This window comes from Suncus etruscus, chromosome 1 (assembly GCF_024139225.1).
Source record: "Suncus etruscus isolate mSunEtr1 chromosome 1, mSunEtr1.pri.cur, whole genome shotgun sequence".
NCBI classification, from domain to species: domain Eukaryota; kingdom Metazoa; phylum Chordata; class Mammalia; order Eulipotyphla; family Soricidae; genus Suncus; species Suncus etruscus.
Genome location: NC_064848.1, coordinates 192,013,355 through 192,031,040, shown reverse-complemented (window position 1 = coordinate 192,031,040; position 17,686 = coordinate 192,013,355). Strand labels below are relative to the sequence as shown.

Sequence of the window (17,686 nt, the reverse complement as noted above, 5' to 3'; positions counted from 1 at the left end):
CTGTCCAAACACTGGGGGCGGGGGGGAAGAAGTAGGTCTGCTGAGGACTATTGAGCCTGAAACTGTTACTACATTTTTCTGAGCAGGATTGTGGTATCTCTTAGTGAGGCCTGTGCTCTTCTCACTGATCATTATCTTTGCCTCATCATAATTTGGGGTGTGGGGAAGAAACAGTTCTGGGACCTGAACTCAGGGTCTCACAAGACAAGTATTTTTCCCCCCACCCAATGGTAAATTCTTTTTGGGGAGTGAGCACACACCCCTGTGTTCAGGAATTACCCTGGCTTTGCACTTAGGGATCATTACTGGTAGGCTCAGGACCCCAGAGGATGCCAGGGATTGAATCTGGCATTGCAAGATAAGAATCTTTTTTTTTTTTTTTGGGTCACACTCGGCATCGCTCAGGGGTTACTCCTGGCTCTATGCTCAGAAATCACCCGTGGCAGGCACGGAGGACCATATGGGATACCGGGATTCGAACCACCGTCCTTCTGCATGAAAGGCAAATACCTTACCTCCATGCTATCTCTCCGGCCCACAAGATAAGAATCTTAACCCACTATATTGTCTTTCTGCGCCCCCAGTGATAATTCCCTTACATAAGCAATGTTGTTTTATTTCCATCATGCTTTATGCAGTGGGAATTAATCCCACCACTTTGCAGTTGAAGAAAAGAGTTTGGAGGTGTATCACTTCCCTAAAGCTGTACATTTGAGAGGGAGATCGTTTTAGCTGTTTTGGGGCCATATCCAAGTGGTGCTTAGGGGCTACTCCTGGCCTGGAGGACCTTTTAGTGCCAGGAATCAAACTTGGTCGATATACTAGCACTTGGGGCTCTAGTGCTCCCCTTGAGTTTTATATAGTTTTTAAATGAATGCCGACATTAAGATTTAAGTACAGAGCTTCTGATTCCGGAACCCTAATCCTTTACACTGGCTCTGATTGCTTAGAAGCTTCAGCCTTGTTAGTGTGGGTAATTTTGTATCAACACCCATTCAAGAAAGAATGTCTAGAACGGTGCAAATGGCTATATACAGCAGCATGGGGGAGTGAGAGATAAAGGATACAGGAAAAGCGTGAGAGAAAGATTTTGAATAAGTGTCTGATTGAAGTAAAGAATCATAGATTTATTAATGACCAAGGGAAAACAAGAAACAACCATGGAAAATTCTGCTCATACTGCCATAATCAGTCTTCACTATGGGACACACTAAAATCAGTGAGCACATTAAAAGTACCTCAGCAGTCAGTCCCTTCTGTGTTTTTCCTGCCAGAAATGTAAGGTTCATTTATTTATATTTCTTCTGGGTCACAGCGGTGATGCTCAGGGGTTACTCCTGGCTCTGGACTCAGGAATCATTCCTGATGATACTCAGAAAACTATATGGTACGCCAAGTATTGAACCCGGGTTGGTCTCGTACAAAGAAAGACACCTCCCTCCCCACTGTTCTCTCTCTCCAGCCCCGGAGTGCTTTTAAATAAAACTGGTTGTATTGTGGTTATATAGGACAGTGTCTTGATTGTAGGGATCACACATGCTAAATTAGGAACTGGCACATTTTTTTCCTCTTAAGGACCAGACAATAATATTTTAGGCTTTGTGAGCCATATGGTCTCAATTGCAACTCATCAGTTTGGCAGTGGCAGCCAGACTATATAAGTAAATGGGCATGGCTGTGGTCCAATCCAGCTGTTCTTGTGAACACTGCAATTCAAATTCCTTATCATTTTTATGTATCATAAAATACTATTCTTTAGATATTTTCACCCCAACTGTTTAAAAATGGAAGCGGCACTTTTGGCTTGAGAGCTGTTTGCCACATGTAGAGGCCGACTCTGGCTGCAGGCCAGTTTATCAAGCTGAGCTGTTAGTGGTGGTGAGCAACTCTGTCAGCAACTTATTTGCAGATAGTTTAGGAAAAAGAAAGTTATTTATACTGTTCTTGTAACTCTGCTATTGGGTTTTTTGTTGTTGCTTGGATTTTTTTTTTTTTTTTTTTTTTTTTTTGGTTTTTGGTTTTTGGGCCACACACAGCAGTGCTCAGGGGTCACTCTTGGCTGTCTGCTCAGAAATAGCTCATGGCAGGCATGGGGGACCATATGGGACACCAGGACTCGAACCAACCACCTTTGGTCCTGGATCAGCTGCTTGCAAGGCAAACGCCGCTGTGCTATCTGTCTGGGCCCATTGCATGGATATTTTTTTCTTTTTGGGGAGCTTATTTGGTATTGGGCTATACCTACCAGTGCTCAGATATTATTCCTGGCTCTGCTCTCAGGAACAGGTGGAACTTGGGGGACCATATGTGATGCCAGGCATCGAACCTGGGTAAGCCACACACAGCGCAAATGCCCTCCCTGCTGTGCTTTCTCTCCGATCCCTGCTATTAAGTTCTGACGATTTTGTGGGGCTTGCTGGAGAGATAGTACAGGGATAAAGTGCTTGTCTTACATAGTGTCAGCGTGAGTTTGATTCCCAGGACCACATATGGCCCCCTAAGTCCTGTAGGGTGATCCCTGAGTGCAGGGCCAGGAGTAAGCTACAAGCATCACCTGAGTGGCCCCCCACTCACAAAATGTGTTTAAGTATTAAAGAAAAGTGAGGCCCAGGATGTTGTTCTTTGGTAGAGCACTCACATGTGGCTGACCTGGGTTAGGTCCTTGACACCCTATATGGTCCTTCAAGTCAAACCCCTCTGGGATTTATTTCTGAGCACAGGGGAGCAAGAGTAAGCCCTGAACCATTGTCATTTTGTATGGCTCAAAAAACAAAAGGAGGGGCCAGAGAGATAGCACAATGGTAGGGCATTTGCCTTGCAAGCAGCCGATCCAGGACGGACAGTGCTTCAAATCCTGAAACCCATATGGTCCTTCGTGCCAGCTAGGAGTGATTTCTGAGTACAGAACCAGGAGTAACTCCTGAGTGCTGCCAGGTGTGACCCAAAAACAAAACAACCCAAAAGGAAATAAAAGTGAGAAAGGAGCATGAATGTAGGACTCTGATTTGACTTTGAGAGGAGGAGAATGAGCAGGACTTTGGGGCTGATGCCTTGGAATGGGACAGGGGAATGTGAAGGGCAGTACTGAAGGGCAAGACCCTGTCATGGTTGGGATCTCACTCCTTTTCTTGAATTTCAGCACCATGGATACTGACCTGTACGATGAGTTTGGGAATTATATTGGACCAGAGCTTGACTCTGATGAAGATGATGATGAACTGGGCAGAGAGGCCAAAGACCTTGATGAGGTAAAGCACATACATTTCTTTTTGAGGGGACAGGGATTCCCTTCCTCGTGTCTCTCAGTCAACTGTACCCATAGTTCAGTGTGAGATCCCTGTGGGGATTATCCAGGCCACGTGCATAACTCTCAGGGGTCTCTGGGGCTTCGTCTGGATGTGGGAATAGTGGGGCATAGGAATTGAAACGGGGTCATCATCATGCAGAGTGTGTGTCCAAACCCCTGTACAATATTTTTATGCTTCTGTTGTTAAAGCCATCAAATGACAGATCCTTGGTGTCCCCATAACACCCTCTGCCCATCTTACTTAGTTTCTGGGTCATGCCAAGTGCATTTGGGGCTGCAGCTCTCAGCTCAGTGCTTGGGTGTCATTCCTGCTGGTGCTCGGGACCGTGCTGTGCCAGGGATTGAACCCAGGGCTCATGCATGCAAAGTCTTTTAAAGGTCTCCCTGGCCTGAATATGTATATTTTTAAGTGTATTCATAATTAAATAATGTGATTCAAACATATCCCTTCCTAGTGTAGCCACTGTAACAACACATTCTGGCACAGTGGGAAGATTGGAGTTGGGTTATGAAGATGGTTCAGCTGAGACCATTGTGCCCAGAGAGTTGATGAATGGGTCACTGCCACCACTCTTGAACAACCATTCTGGGTGGAATCCTTTCAGCCCTTTATTTAATCCATGATTTAGATGAAGATGTATAAGGGATTAAATTCTTAAAATTTGCACATGGTGGGGCTGGAGAGATAGCATGGAGGTAAGGTAGTGGTCTTGCATGCAGAAGGTCGGTGGTTCGAATCCCGGCATCCCATATGGTCCCCCGAGCCTGCCAGGAGCAATTTCTGAACGTAGAGCAGGAGGAACCCCTGTGCGCTGCTGGCTGTGACCCAAAAACAAAACAAAACAAAAATATTTTGCACATGGTGTAATCTAGTATGATGGATGATAGGCTCTGAATTCAAAGTGATTCCAATGAACTTGAACTCAGAACTGAGTAAAGGCCAAGACAAATGAAGGTGTGCTTATTGGCAGAATATGCACATTGCATGCTTGAAAATCAAGTTAGGGCACTGGCACCACTTATACACATAAGCCCAAGAACTTATTCATTAAGAATTTCTGAAAAAAAAAATTAAATTAAATTTAAAAAAAAGAAGAATTTCTGTAGGGGCCGGAGAGATAGCATGGAGGTAAGGCGTTTGCCTTGTATGCAGAAGGTTGGAGGTTTGAATCCCGGCATCCCATATGGTCCCCCGAGCCTGCTGGGAGCGATTTCTGAGGGTAGAGTCAGGAGTAACCCCTGAGCGCTGCCGGTGTGACCCAAAAACCAAAAAAAAAAAAAAAATTTTTTTTTTTTTTCTGTAGTGTTGGGGCCAGAGAGATAGCACAGCAGTAGAGCTTGCACACAGCCTATTCAGGATGACGATGATTAGAATCCCGACATCCCATATGGTCCTCTCAGCCTGACAGGAGTGATTTCTGAGCACAGAGCTAGAATTTCTGTAGTGGGGCTAGAGCAGTTATATTGCATGCAGCTACCCAGATTTGGTCACCAGGAATGATTCTTGTGTGTAGAGCCAGGAGTAACCACTGAGCATCACAGGGTATGGCCCCAATACATAACCAAACATTTCTGTAGCACTTAAGGTTTGCAAGGAACTGTGAAGTTGAGAATTGAGACTCACTTCCTGCTCTTCCAGGACCTGCTGCTTATCAGCAGAAATGAAACACAAAAATATTTAGGGGGCCTGGAATGTAGCTCAGTGGTAGAAAGCATGCATGGGGTGGGTGAGGCCCCTGAACCACTGCATAGATCCCCACTCCATAAGAGCACAAAGTAAGAAGGAGTAGGGGTCATTTAAGGGAGTTAAGTAAGTGCCATTGTGGAGGAAAATGTCCTCAGTTCTCCTGGATTGGCCAGGAGTATCTGAGGAACTGGAAGAATGGGAAAGCATTTGTAGGGACAAGTAGAGTGATTGATACTCATCCTGGCCTTGGGGAGCGATAGCCTTGTTAGAAGGGTAGGGGGTTTTGGGGCGTGTTTAAAGTGATCTAACATTGTAATGGTCATACAAACATACACTAAAAATTGTTTTAAGGTGGTGAATTGGGGCCTAAAGATAGTATGGAAGTTAAATAAGGCACTTGCTTTGCATGTGGCGCACCTTAGGTTCAGTTTCAGGCACTACCTCTGCTTTTCTTAGCACCACCAGGAGTGACCCTGAGCACAGAGCCAGGAGTAGTCCAAAAGCCAAAATAAAATAAAAGTGAATTATGTGGCATCTGAACAGCTCAAAATCCTAAGTAAGGATTGCCAGAGAAAGACAGTACAAGGCTACAGCACTTGCCTTGCATTGTGGTTATAGCTCAGCTGTGACCCCAGTTTGAGTCCCAGCACAACATATGGTTCCCCAAGGGCCACTAGGGCAGAGTGAGGTATGACCCTCCCCACCCAAACAAATACTAAGTTTTGAGGAAATTTTTTTTTTTTTTTTAGTTTTTGGGTCACACCCGGCAGTGCTCAGGGGTTACTCCTGGCTCTCTGCTCAGAAATAGCTCCTGGCAGGCACGGGGGACCATATGGGACACCGGGATTCGAACCAACCACCTTTGGTCCTGGATCGGCTGCTTGCAAGGCAAACGCTGCTGTGCTATCTCTCCGGCCCCGAGGAAATTTTTTTTTAATTAATTTTTTATTTTTAATTATGAGAACAAAGATGCAAAGAAAGAGGACAAGGTAAAGTTACAAAGTTTTGAGGAAATGTTTTAAGGGTTAGAGCATCTGCATATGGAAGGGTTGAATTCTATTCCTGGCCCTCCGAGTGAGTACTGAGCTGGGAGTAGCTCTCAAGCTCCACTGGGGTTAGCCCCAAACAAAAGTATGGCAGAAAGAAAAGTACCTGTATGACATGACATGGCTGCTTTTACTTTTACACCACACAGCTCTGATTCCTTGTAGTTTGGTTCCACCCCTTGCTGGCATCGTTTATGCAGGCATTGCTCTTCTGGCATCAACCTATCACTTCCGCTGATCATCGTCTCTTACCTGTGTGTGACCAGGGCACTTGTCCTGATGTCTTGCTTGCTTGTTTGCTGGACTCGCTGAATATGTGTGATGGCCTGTGTGCATGTCTGCTTGTTTCTAAAAGGGCTAGGTCCATATTACTGGCATCACTTGGCCTCCTCACTCAGCACCAGGGTCAGTTGCCATCTCCCAGGGATGACAACTGTCATCTCCACAGTCCTCGACACCTGCTTCTTCATCTCTATGGACGTGTCTGGGCGATTCAGCAACAAAACACACTTGTGGGGCCAGAAAGATAGCACAGTGGTGTTTGCCTTGCAAGCAGCCATCCAGGACCTAAGGTGGTTGGTTCAAATCCCGGTGTCCCATATGGTCCCCTGTGCCTGCCAGGAGCTATTTCTGAGCAGATAGCCAAGAGTAACCCCTGAGCACCACCAGGTGTGGCCCAAAAACAAAAACAAAACCACACTTGTATTCAGCAAAAACCTTCCTCGTGTGGCCCTTGTAATTGATTTTTTACTCAGCTCAGCATTGTTAAATCAATCTTTGTTGTCTTGTGAATCATGGACATTCCATCTATCTGTGGTCGATAAAATCCTTTGTACAGTTGGCCACATTTCGTTCATTTATCACTTGTTGAACATTTGGCTTCAACATATCTAATATGATTGATGCCGCTGTGATGTTTGTTGTGTCCATGGTTTTTTATTTGTCTTGGGGTGAAATCCCAGGAGTGAAACTGCTGGGTCTGATGATAGATCCATTACAGCCTGGTTTCCAAGTGGCTGTACTGTTATTTTTGCCATCCCCCAGCTCCATGGGAGGTTTCCAGGTTCCCAGAGTATCTTCTTGTACCCACAGTTTATCTGAGGCATAGATAGATTCTCCCCTCAAATTCAGCAAATCTTTTTTTTTTTTTTGGGGGGGGGGATGTCATATCTGGCAGCGCTCAGGGTTTATTCCTGGCTTTATGCTCAGAAATCGCTCCTGGCAAGCTCAGGGGACCATATGGGATGCCGGGATTTGAACCACTGACCTTCTACATGCAAGGGAAATGCTTTACCTCCATGCTATCTCTCCGACCCACAACAAATCTTACTAAAAGCATCGGCTCGCTCCCCATTCTCCTTCTAGTTCCTGACTTCTGCCCTTGGAGAAGGAAGTTATATTTTTCTCGTAATCTTACAAAAGTGTGTTGTGGTAAGCCGTTTGTTTCCTCAGGTCTGGACCTGTGTGGACCGGTAGGCTGCATGGAGGAAGGGGTTGATTTCAGGCCTCATGAGGGAAGGGCCATGGTGGCGTAGTGCCGGCATGTGGCTTGAGCCTTACTTCATTCCATGGGTGGTCAGTCCCTGGGCAGAGAAATGTGGTTCTCTTATGTACCTTCCCTTCTGCTTCTAGATGGATGACGATGATGAAGACGAGGATGTTGGTGATCACGATGACGACCACCCAGGCATGGAGGTGGTGCTGCACGAGGACAAGAAGTACTATCCTACTGCAGAGGAAGTGTACGGGCCTGAGGTGGAGACCATAGTTCAGGAGGAGGACACACAGCCGCTGACTGGTGAGGGGACACCACGCCGCAAAGTGATGCTGGGGTGGGAAAGGTCGTGATAGAGCCGGGGACTAGCTTGAGAGACGAGACCAATTTGGATGATGAGATTTTCTTCACTGTTGGCAGGTGCTACACTCGGATTGAGATTCAGTTGACTGTTTTGTTCTGAGCATGCTCACTTTCTTATTTTGACTTGGGCCACATATGACAGTGCTCAGGGGATTAGGTGGTACCCAGAGATTAACTTTGAGCCTCCTGTAGGTAAAGGCTGTGCTCTAGTTCCTGGTCTTAACAGGGTCTGTGGGTGGTTTTTTAGGGTTGTTTGCTTTGTTTTGTTTTGGGGGCCACACTCAGAGGTGCTCAGGAGTTACTCTTGCTCTGCCCTCAGAAATCACTCCTGGCAGGTTTGGAGGACCATATAGGATGACCATATGGGACCAATAATCTTAGCTCCTGTAAGTTCTCACAATGCCTATTTCCACACTAAGGATTTTGACTGATTTTATAAATGCGAGGAGGGATTTTGTGAAACTTTTGTTTGTTTGCTTATGTGATGTTAGAGATGGATTTCAGGACCTCACACTTGCAGGGCAGGTACTCCACCATTGAGTTACCTCCCTCTTCCAGCAAGTTTTGAACTGCCATGGGCCTTAGCCTGTATTCAGCCCTGCTCACTTCCTCTGACAGAGTGAAGTCCCAACCCCACAGTCCACCATGTAAAGGCCTCTCACGGTCCTTGCCAGAGCTTTCCAGAGCTTTGATCACCATGTGACCAAGACCTGCAAATAACATCAACTGGAGAAAAGCTGGGGGTACAGTCTAAACTCTGTTTTTGTTTTGGTGCCACATCCAGTGATGCTCAGGGGTTATCCAGGCTTTATGCTGAGAAATCGCTCCTGGCAGGCTCTGTGGACCATATGGGATACTGGGAATTGAACCCAGGTCCGTCCCGGGTCAGCCACGTGCAAGGCAAACACCCTATTGCTGTGCTATCATTTTGGCCCTGAACTCTGTTTTTGTGTTTTATGCCTGACGTTATGCTCATTATTATCATTTCCTTCTCCAGAGCCTATTATTAAACCAGTGAAAACCAAGAAATTCACTCTGATGGAGCAGACATTGCCTGTCACAGTGTATGAAATGGAGTAAGTTACTGGGTTTTTGCCTCTCTTACTGAAGCACGTGGGGTCTTTTTTTCATAGTGGTAGGAGGTGATTGTAGGCGGTCGTTTTCAGTTGAATTAGTCAGTGAGTTGTGAAAGCAAAAATCCCTCCTTACAACTTGCTGTATTTTTCAATTAGCTTATTTGGTTATTAGGTGATTTGATTCTCTTACGTATTCTCTGGGATCTCAGACAAATCTCACTGTTCTTTCTTCTTCCAAACCATTAGTTTGAGAAGCCAGCCTTTGAGTCAGAACTGGATGTTGTGATGGGGGAGGACTTCAAGGGGAGGTGTGTAACACGAAGCCTGTTTTTGACTTGGCAAGATTGCTAGGTTTGGGTCCTGGAGAGATAGTACAGGGGGTAATGCAATTGCTTTGCACATAACTGAACCCTGTACTATCCTGAGCACCACTAGGACTGATCCCTGAGCACCATGCCAGGAGTAAGCCCTGAACACTGCTGGGTGTGGCCCCTGCCTATTCCTTCTTGCATGCAGATATGCTACGTATTTGCAGATGAGTAGATACTTATGTAAAATAATTTGGGGTATTTATTTTTTTATTTATTTTGGGTTTTGGGTCACACCCGGCAGCACTCTTGTCATTCCTGGCTCTGCACTCACAAATCGCTCCTGGCAGGCGTGGGGGACCATATGGGATGCCGGGAATTGAACCAGAGTCTGTCTGGGGTTGGCCACATGCAAGGCAAACACCCTATCGCTGTGGCTGGAAAGTGGTTGGACACCAGGGATCACAGAGAGCAGAGCTGCTTTGAACTATGTTTAGAATCATGTGCCGGCCAGGCAAGCACTCCCCACCCCTGTATTGTGCTGCTGAACCCATTCAGACTGTTGGTTTGGTTGGGTTGGGGGCCACACCCAGTAGTGCTGGGAAGGCCTTATAAGATGGCTGGGGTTGAGCTGGGATTGAATCTGGGTCGACCGCCTACAAGGCAAGCACCTTACCCATTGTATTATATCTTCGACCCCTAGCCTGAAGATTTTATAGGAACAGTACTTGTGTATGTGATTTAATTCTAGTTTTTAGCGGAGTGTGTTTGTTTTTATTTTACTTTGCTTGTTTTGTGTGTGTCTGTCTCTGTCTGGAGGTAGAGCCCAGGCCCTCTACATGTAAGGTGTGCCATGCTCTCTGCCCCTGCCTTTGGGCCTCTTGCTTACCTTCGACATCTTGTTTTGTTCTTGAAAGCATTATATTTCAAACTGTGTCACCTTCTAGAGAATTCCAGGGGCCGGGAAGGTGGCGCTAGAGATAAGGTGTCTGCCTTACAAGCACTAGCCAAGGAACGGACCACGGTTCGATCCCCCGGCGTCCCATATGGTCCCCCCAAGCCAGGGGCGATTTCTGAGCACATTGCCAGGAGTAACCCCTGAGCGTCAAACGGGTGTGGCCCAAAAAAAACAAAACAAAACAAAAAAAAAAAAAAGAGAGAATTCCATCCTGTTTCCAGAGTCTGAGCTGTCTAGATGAAGGAGTTTGTATCTGCATCTGAGTGCTTGGCTGTTTTGACCAAATTCCTTTGCACCACACTCCATGGAAACTTTTGACAAAATTTCCTCTTCTCTTGCCCCTTTTAGTTTCCTGGCTGATCTGATGGATAATTCAGAGCTTATCAGAAATGTCACTCTTTGTGGGCACCTCCACCATGGCAAGGTCAGTGCACTATTGGGTCCTAGAAACAGTTTCTCTCATGCCTGAAGAGGGCCCTGTGAGGGGCCTCGGGTCTGCTGGGCAGCTGGCTGGGAACTCTTGGTTTCCCTTCAGCCTGGACCAAGGCTGTATCTGAGCCTTGTGTCTACATCTGGCCGGAACAGGAAAGATAGAGCCTTCCTCTAATTTTACAAGTTTTCATTTCATGGATGATGCCTGGCTGCAGAATATCTCCTCTTTGATTTGAAAATAATCCTGCGGCTTCAGCGTTCATCCTCTGCCGCCCCGCAATTTTCCTTGATCTCCTCCCTAGCCATTGTGTTGCTGCTGGGAGGTTGGAGTCATTTTGCTACACTCCTCAGGCCTGAGCCTTCTCTTGCCTTGCAGACGTGTTTCGTTGACTGTCTGATTGAGCAGACTCACCCGGAAATCAGAAAGCGCTACGACCAGGATGTAAGTCGGAATTCTGTCGAGGGTTTGGGGTGAGCCATTCGGAAAGTACAGGGGTGTTTCTCTGCTTCCTCTTTCTTCAGCCTTCCCTCGCTCATTAGAAATTACTTACAAGGGCATCTTTATTACTGTAAGCTCTATTAATAGTGTTCAAGGAAAGAATTTCATCTGTCTCAGGAGCACAGAGAATATTAACCTGCAGTATTTGGAGATGATCCCCGTCCTGGGAATACCTCCTGTGTCTCCCTCTATCCTGGCTTTTGGAGCAATAATAGCTTGCTCTTTAAACATGCTACATTTAGACCTTGTTGTTTCATGATAAATTTAAATGCCTGTGAATAAGGCCAAGTGTGGCTGCAAATCTCAGTGCAATAATGTTCTGGCACTGGCTGGCTGATGCTTTTGACATGCCCTCCCTGGAGGGCTGCTGTGGCCTCTTTATCACTCCAAGCATTCCACGTGCATTTGATATAATTAACTATCATACTGCAGGTCTAGTCTACGGTGCTCACCCTCCTCTTGCCAGTTCCACCCACAAACAAACAAACAAACAAACAAACAAACCTCAGAGCAGCTAGGAGTATCCTCTCTGGGATTTCTGCTGGTGCACCCCGCCTTCTTCACAGGTGGAGAGGAAGTGATTGACAGGTTGTGTGTTGGGACGGGTCTGCAGGTGGTTGGTAATGCTGGTTTCTTGTTGTTTCAGCTCTGCTACACTGACATCTTGTTCACGGAGCAGGAGGTAAGGGCACCTCAGGAAACCTTCTCCACCCCGACCCATCAATGCGAATTTCACAGAGTTAGGGGAGGGAGGATAGTGCCAACACTTTGACCCATATTCACCTTCTCTTGCTCCTTTTTATAAATCTGCTGCATCTTGTTTTTGTTTTGGTCTAGCTTTGAGGTCAAACCCACCCTTGTTCAAGACTTATTCCTGGCACTGTGCTCAGGAGTCACTTCTGGCAGATTTGGGGACTATATGGGTTCCAGGGATTGAATGTAGGTCAGCCATGTACAAGGCAAATGCCCTACCTGCTGTACTATCTCTAGTCCTAGTACCCTTTTCATGGTAAAGGTCAGTGCCTATGCCTCTCTCAGTCATCTCAAGATCTATAACTTAAAAAAATAACTATGAGGGAGCCGGCGAGATAGCATGGAGGTAAGGCGTTTGCCTTTCATGCAGAAAGTCAGTGGTTCAAATCCCAACATCCCATATGGTACCCCGAGCCTGCCAGGAGAGATTTCTGAGTTTAGAGCCAGGAATAATCCCTGAGCACTGTCAGATGTGACCCCAAAAATAAATAAATAAATAGATAGATAGATAAATATGAGTAGGCAAACTTTAAGGACCCTTTTCAGGCTTGATTTGTCCTGAGAAATGTATTTCTCTTTATGCTGCTGTCAGTTTAGGTAGAAGCCTGGTAGGATTTATTTTGGTTTGGTTTGGTTTTGGTTTTAGGTTCTTGGGCCACACCTAGTGGCGCTCAGAGGTTACTCCTGACTCTACTCAGAGTCGCTCCTGGCAGGCTTGGGGGACTATATGGGATGCTGGGGATCAAACCTGGGTCCATCCCAGTTTGGCCATATGCAAGGCAAATGTCCTACTGGCTGTGCTATTGCTTTGGCCCTTATTTTGTTTTTTTTCTTTGTTTGTTTTTTTGGTTTTTGGGTCACACCCGACAGCGCTCAGGGGTTACTCCTGGCTATGAGCTCAGAAATCATTCCTGGCAGCCTCAGGGAACCACACGGGATGCTGGGATTTGAACCACTGTCCTTCTGCATGCAAGGCAAACACCTTACCTCCATGCTATCTCTCCGGCACCTGTTTTTGGTTTGGGGGCCATACCCCATGATGCTCAAGGCTTACTTGGCACTGTGCTCAGGGATCACTCTAGTGGGGTTCAGGGGAACTATATCATTATGTTCAGAGTTTTTCTGTTACAATTTTTTTTTGGGGGGGGGCCACACCCGGCGTTGCTCAGGGGTTACTCCTGGCTGTCTGCTCAGAAATAGCTCCTGGCAGGCACGGGGGACCATATGGGACACCGGGATTCGAACCAACCAACTTTGGTCCTGGATCGGCTGCTTGCAAGGCAAACGCCACTGTGCTATCTCTCCGGGCCCTCTGTTACAATTTTTTATGATATAAAAAAATAAAGATTGAGAGTGCTGATTTTTTTTTTTTGGTTGGGGGTTTTTGTTTTGTTTGTTTTGGGGCCACACCTAGCAGCACTCAGGGTTTACTCCTGGCTCTGTGCTCAGAAATCATTCCTGGCAGGCTCGGGGGACTATATGGAATGCTGGGGGATCAAACCGTGGTCAAACCATGCGTAGGTTTGTATGCATGCAAGGCAAACGCTCTACTGCTTGTGCCACCACTCTGGCTCCCCAACTCTGATTTTTAAAAATGCATATGATTTATGTATCTCCAGCCTCCTGCTTGTTCATTTTTTAATTTGTACTTTTTGCTTTTGAATTGCTGTCCCTTTCCCCTAATGCTGTTTACCACAATTTTTCATCTTCAAGTCATTCTGGGTAAAGGCCAGGCGAGAGATGAGTATTTGTGCCAGCTGGCAGTGCCCCTGATGTAGGCCGTGGCTCTGACCATTCACTCTCTTTGCCTTTGTGGTTTCCAGAGAGGTGTTGGCATCAAGAGCACACCAGTGACAGTGGTCTTACCTGACACCAAAGGGAAATCATACCTCTTCAACATCATGGACACACCAGGTAGGCACACACCTCTCCCTGCCTAGCTTCATCTGCTTGGTTCTTTGTTACCTGACTTTTGTCTTTGGGGTGGTGTTGGGGTTTGGTTTGGTTTGGTTTGTCTTCTTTTTTTTTTTTTTTTTTAAGTTCCCCTCACCTTCATTGAGATCATTTTTATTCCTGTTTCCTTTGCTTCTGATTTCTTTAGCAAGCTATGTGTTTTAGACCTTCTGTTTTGTGCCTCTTTTTCTTCTCTAGCCGGTTTAGGCATGTTGCTCATTTCTGCCTATGTTAGGCCCACACTAGGTATTGGGGGAGCAAATGTACTTCACACCTGGACCCTGGCTTCACACTCAGGGGATTTAGGGAGACCCTGGAAGTCCCCCACCCCCTGTGTAGGGGCTTCAGCCTTGCCCTGAGGCTGCTGACTCTGAGGGACAGAAAGATCAACTCTGGGCAGAATTTTAAATAGGAAAACTTGGGTTTTGACAGGTGAGTCCTTTGCCCCATCAGGTATCTGGGGCTCTAGGACCCCTCTACCACCTGACTGTCCTTCCACCCTTCAGCACTTTCCTGAACTCTTCCAGGGACCAAAGACTCTCGTTTGCTCTAACCTGCCTCCTCATGTCTTCTGTCGTACAGAACTGTCTGCTTGCTGCCCATTAGACTCAGCTGAACAAAGACTTCTTTCCTTTTCCGTTTTGGGACCTCCTGTTTAAAAGCTTAAGTCCAGAATGTGCAAATGGGGGCATTTCAGACACTGGGGCTCCCCTCTGAAAGGGGAGTAGGCGGTTTTCATATGGCATGTCATCCCGCCACTGTGCCTAACTTAGTTTTTGCTTTTCAGGACATGTGAATTTTTCTGATGAAGTCACAGCCGGCTTGCGCATCTCCGATGGAGTGGTCCTCTTCATCGATGCTGCTGAGGGCGTGAGTGTGGGGGCTCCTCTGGGGACACCCCCCACCAGAGCACTAGAACTAAGCTACAGAACTCAGGGTGGAGATGTGTGAGAGGAGGAGGGATGGCGTGGAGGGGGAGGAAGAAGTCCAGAATGGTTGCTCAGTGTGGGGAACTCTCCCAGTGCACCTCCAAAGTCAAGGCCCCACCATCTAGTAGGTTGACTGTTCTGACTTTAGGACTTTGTGGAGATAGGTACGCCCTTCTCTTGTTTCATGGGGCCAGAGAGGTGGCTCAGTGATGAAGCCTTTCAAGCCAGAGACCTGCATTTGATGGATACTGTTAATAAACAAAAACAAAACTTCCGTTTGTATTATTTAGCTCACCAGACATACTTCTCCTTCCTCCACTCCCCACCTCCCTCCCAAAAATTTCAAAAGTGTTTATCTTCTGCAAGAGCCCTAATCTCACTGTCTGGAATTTCTGTGGGTGTTGTTGTCATGTCTCCCCAGCAGTATCTTTAGTCTGTTCTCCTGTAGCACAGGAAAACAAAGCTTAGCTAAAAGGTCAAAAATAAAGGAGGGTGGGTCCGGAGAGATAGCATAGTGGTAGGGCATTTGCCTTGCATGCAGACAGATGGTGGTTCGAATACTGGCCTCCCATATGGTCCTCCAAGCCTGCCAGGAGCGATTTCTGAGCACAGAGCCAGGAGTAACCCCTGAGTGCCGCCAGGTGTGACCCAAAAACCAAAAATAAATAAATAAATAAATAAATAAATAAATAAATAAATAAATAAATAAAGGAGGGATAAGGCCGGATACATAGCATGGAGGTAAGGCGTTTGCCTTGTATGCAGAAGGATGGTGGTTCATATCCCGGCATCCCATATGGTCCCCCGACCCTGCCAGGAGTGATTTCTAAGTATAGATCCAGGAGTAACTACTGAGTGTTGCCGGATGTGATCCAGAAACCCCCCCCACCCCCAAAAAAAAAGGAGGAAAAGGAAAGCACTTATATAAAGGATTTCAAATACTAACCAGTCCTTCTTAGTTAGAGATTAGAACCAAAAGACCCAGAGTATCTTGTTTGGCTTGGTGCTAGGGATAATCCGAGGTGCAGTTGTCTGGTCTACCACAGAGCTGTGTTCCTGGTTCAAATGTCTGCTGTCAAGGTCCACAACAACTCTGAGTAGAGTTAAGGTCAAGGCATTTGCCTTAAGGACAACCCTGCCATTGTAGGATCTGTCTCTTCCTGCCTCTGGGCTCAGGAGTAACTTGCTGGGGTCTGCACTGCCTCTCTGTGCACACACGGGAGTGTCTGTCTGTCTGTGTGTATCTCTCTCTCCTTCTTCTTCTCTCTCCCTTCTCCCCCCTCTCTCCCCCTCCTCCTCTTTCTTCCCTTCCCCTCTCCCTTTCCCAAAGGGTCTTGTATTTCTACATTGAAAGATATCAGGGCCCGGAGAGATAGCACAGCGGCGTTTGCCTTGCAAGCAGCCGATCCAGGACCAAAGGTGGTTGGTTCGAATCCGGTGTCCCATATGGTCCTCCGTGCCTGCCAGGAGCTATTTCTGAGCAGACAGCCAGGAGTAACTCCTGAGCATCGCCGGGTGTGGCCCAAAAACCAAAAAAAAAAAAAAAAAAAAGAAAAAAGAAAGATATCAACCTCCTTATTCAGAGAATGGTTCTGGAGCTTGCCAGCAGAGGGAGCCAGAGATACTGCTTTTGCTTTTTCTTTTCTCTCTCTTCCCTTGAGTTGTGTTTTGGGAATGATTCCAAATGTTGGTAAGACTAGCAAGGAACTCACCATCACTTGCTTTTTCATTTCCCCAGTGTACATATTTGAAAGGAAATATTTCAGAATGTAGTGCAGCCCTTTGTGCTCTCTCTCCAGCCCTTTAAAGGCTAATTTTCTCTTATTATTTATAATTAGAATTCTACTATAAGGAAGAGTGTTTCTTTTTTCCCCTGGCTTTTTTATAAATTGTCAGTTTGGATAACTAAATTTTTATTTTTATCAGTGGATTATATTACTTTTCCTTATAAATTTTTGAGGGGGCCACCTGGTGGTGCTTAGGGTATTACAACTCCTGCATACAAAACATGCACTCCAGAGAGATAGGATAGAACAATGAACAGGGTGTTTACTATGCACATGACCAAGTTTTCTCCCTGGTATCACATATGGTCCCTGGAGTACAGAGCCGAAAGTAAGTCCTGAGCACCATGGAATGTGGCCTCTCCCATAAAAGAAATAAGCACGGTTCCAGTTTGAGAGTCACCTCCCTGGCCTCCTTATAATCTATTTATTTTTTGTCCATGCTAGGCAGTCCTGAGGGCTCCGTGCTCAGCAGTCACTCCTGACAGAACCATAAGTGCTGCTGGTTGACTGCATGCAGGACAAGAGTTTTGCCCACTGGACTGTTTCTCACCCTTCAAGTTTTCTTGTTTGTTTTTTTGTTTGTTTTGGTTTGTTTTTTTTGGCACTCAGGTTACTCCCAGCTCTGGGCTCAGAAATTGCCCCTGGCAGGCATGGGGGACCATATGGGATCCAGGGATTTGAACCACCCATCAGTCCTGGATCGGCTTTTTTTTTTAAGTTTTTCAGCTGTTGGTTTGTTTCTAACCCAAAATATGTTGTGGACTGACCTACATCTCTGCTGCAATCCTAAAATCCTATTTTTCTGAGACTCATTCCTTATAGTGGGCCAGTGTTTAGAAACAAAGATCAGAGGCTGGAGCAATAACACAGTAGTAGGTCGTTTGCCTTGCACGTGGCTGACCCAGAATGGACCTGTGTTTGATCTCCGGTATCCCATATGGTCTACCAAGCCAGTAGCAATTTCTTTTTTTGTTTGTTTTTTTTGTTTGTTTTGTTTTTTTGTTTTTTGGGGGGTCCACACCTGGTGGCCCTCAAGGGTTACTCCTGGCTATGTGCTCAAAATCACTCCTGGCTTGAGGGACCATATGGGACG

General features: G+C 46.4%; 1 protein-coding gene across 1 annotated transcript in view; it reads left to right on the top strand.

The window, feature by feature from the left end:
- Positions 1 to 17,686, top strand: part of EFTUD2 (elongation factor Tu GTP binding domain containing 2) — a 42,086-nt gene that overhangs the window by 1,124 nt on the left and 23,276 nt on the right. Inside the window, exons 2-9 of the mRNA XM_049781665.1 lie at positions 3,140 to 3,248; positions 7,673 to 7,838; positions 8,896 to 8,974; positions 10,589 to 10,664; positions 11,049 to 11,114; positions 11,818 to 11,853; positions 13,748 to 13,838; positions 14,665 to 14,747. Of these exons, the coding sequence (XP_049637622.1) occupies positions 3,144 to 3,248; positions 7,673 to 7,838; positions 8,896 to 8,974; positions 10,589 to 10,664; positions 11,049 to 11,114; positions 11,818 to 11,853; positions 13,748 to 13,838; positions 14,665 to 14,747 (702 nt within the window). The 5' untranslated portion in view covers positions 3,140 to 3,143. The remainder of the gene's footprint in view (positions 1 to 3,139; positions 3,249 to 7,672; positions 7,839 to 8,895; positions 8,975 to 10,588; positions 10,665 to 11,048; positions 11,115 to 11,817; positions 11,854 to 13,747; positions 13,839 to 14,664; positions 14,748 to 17,686) is intronic.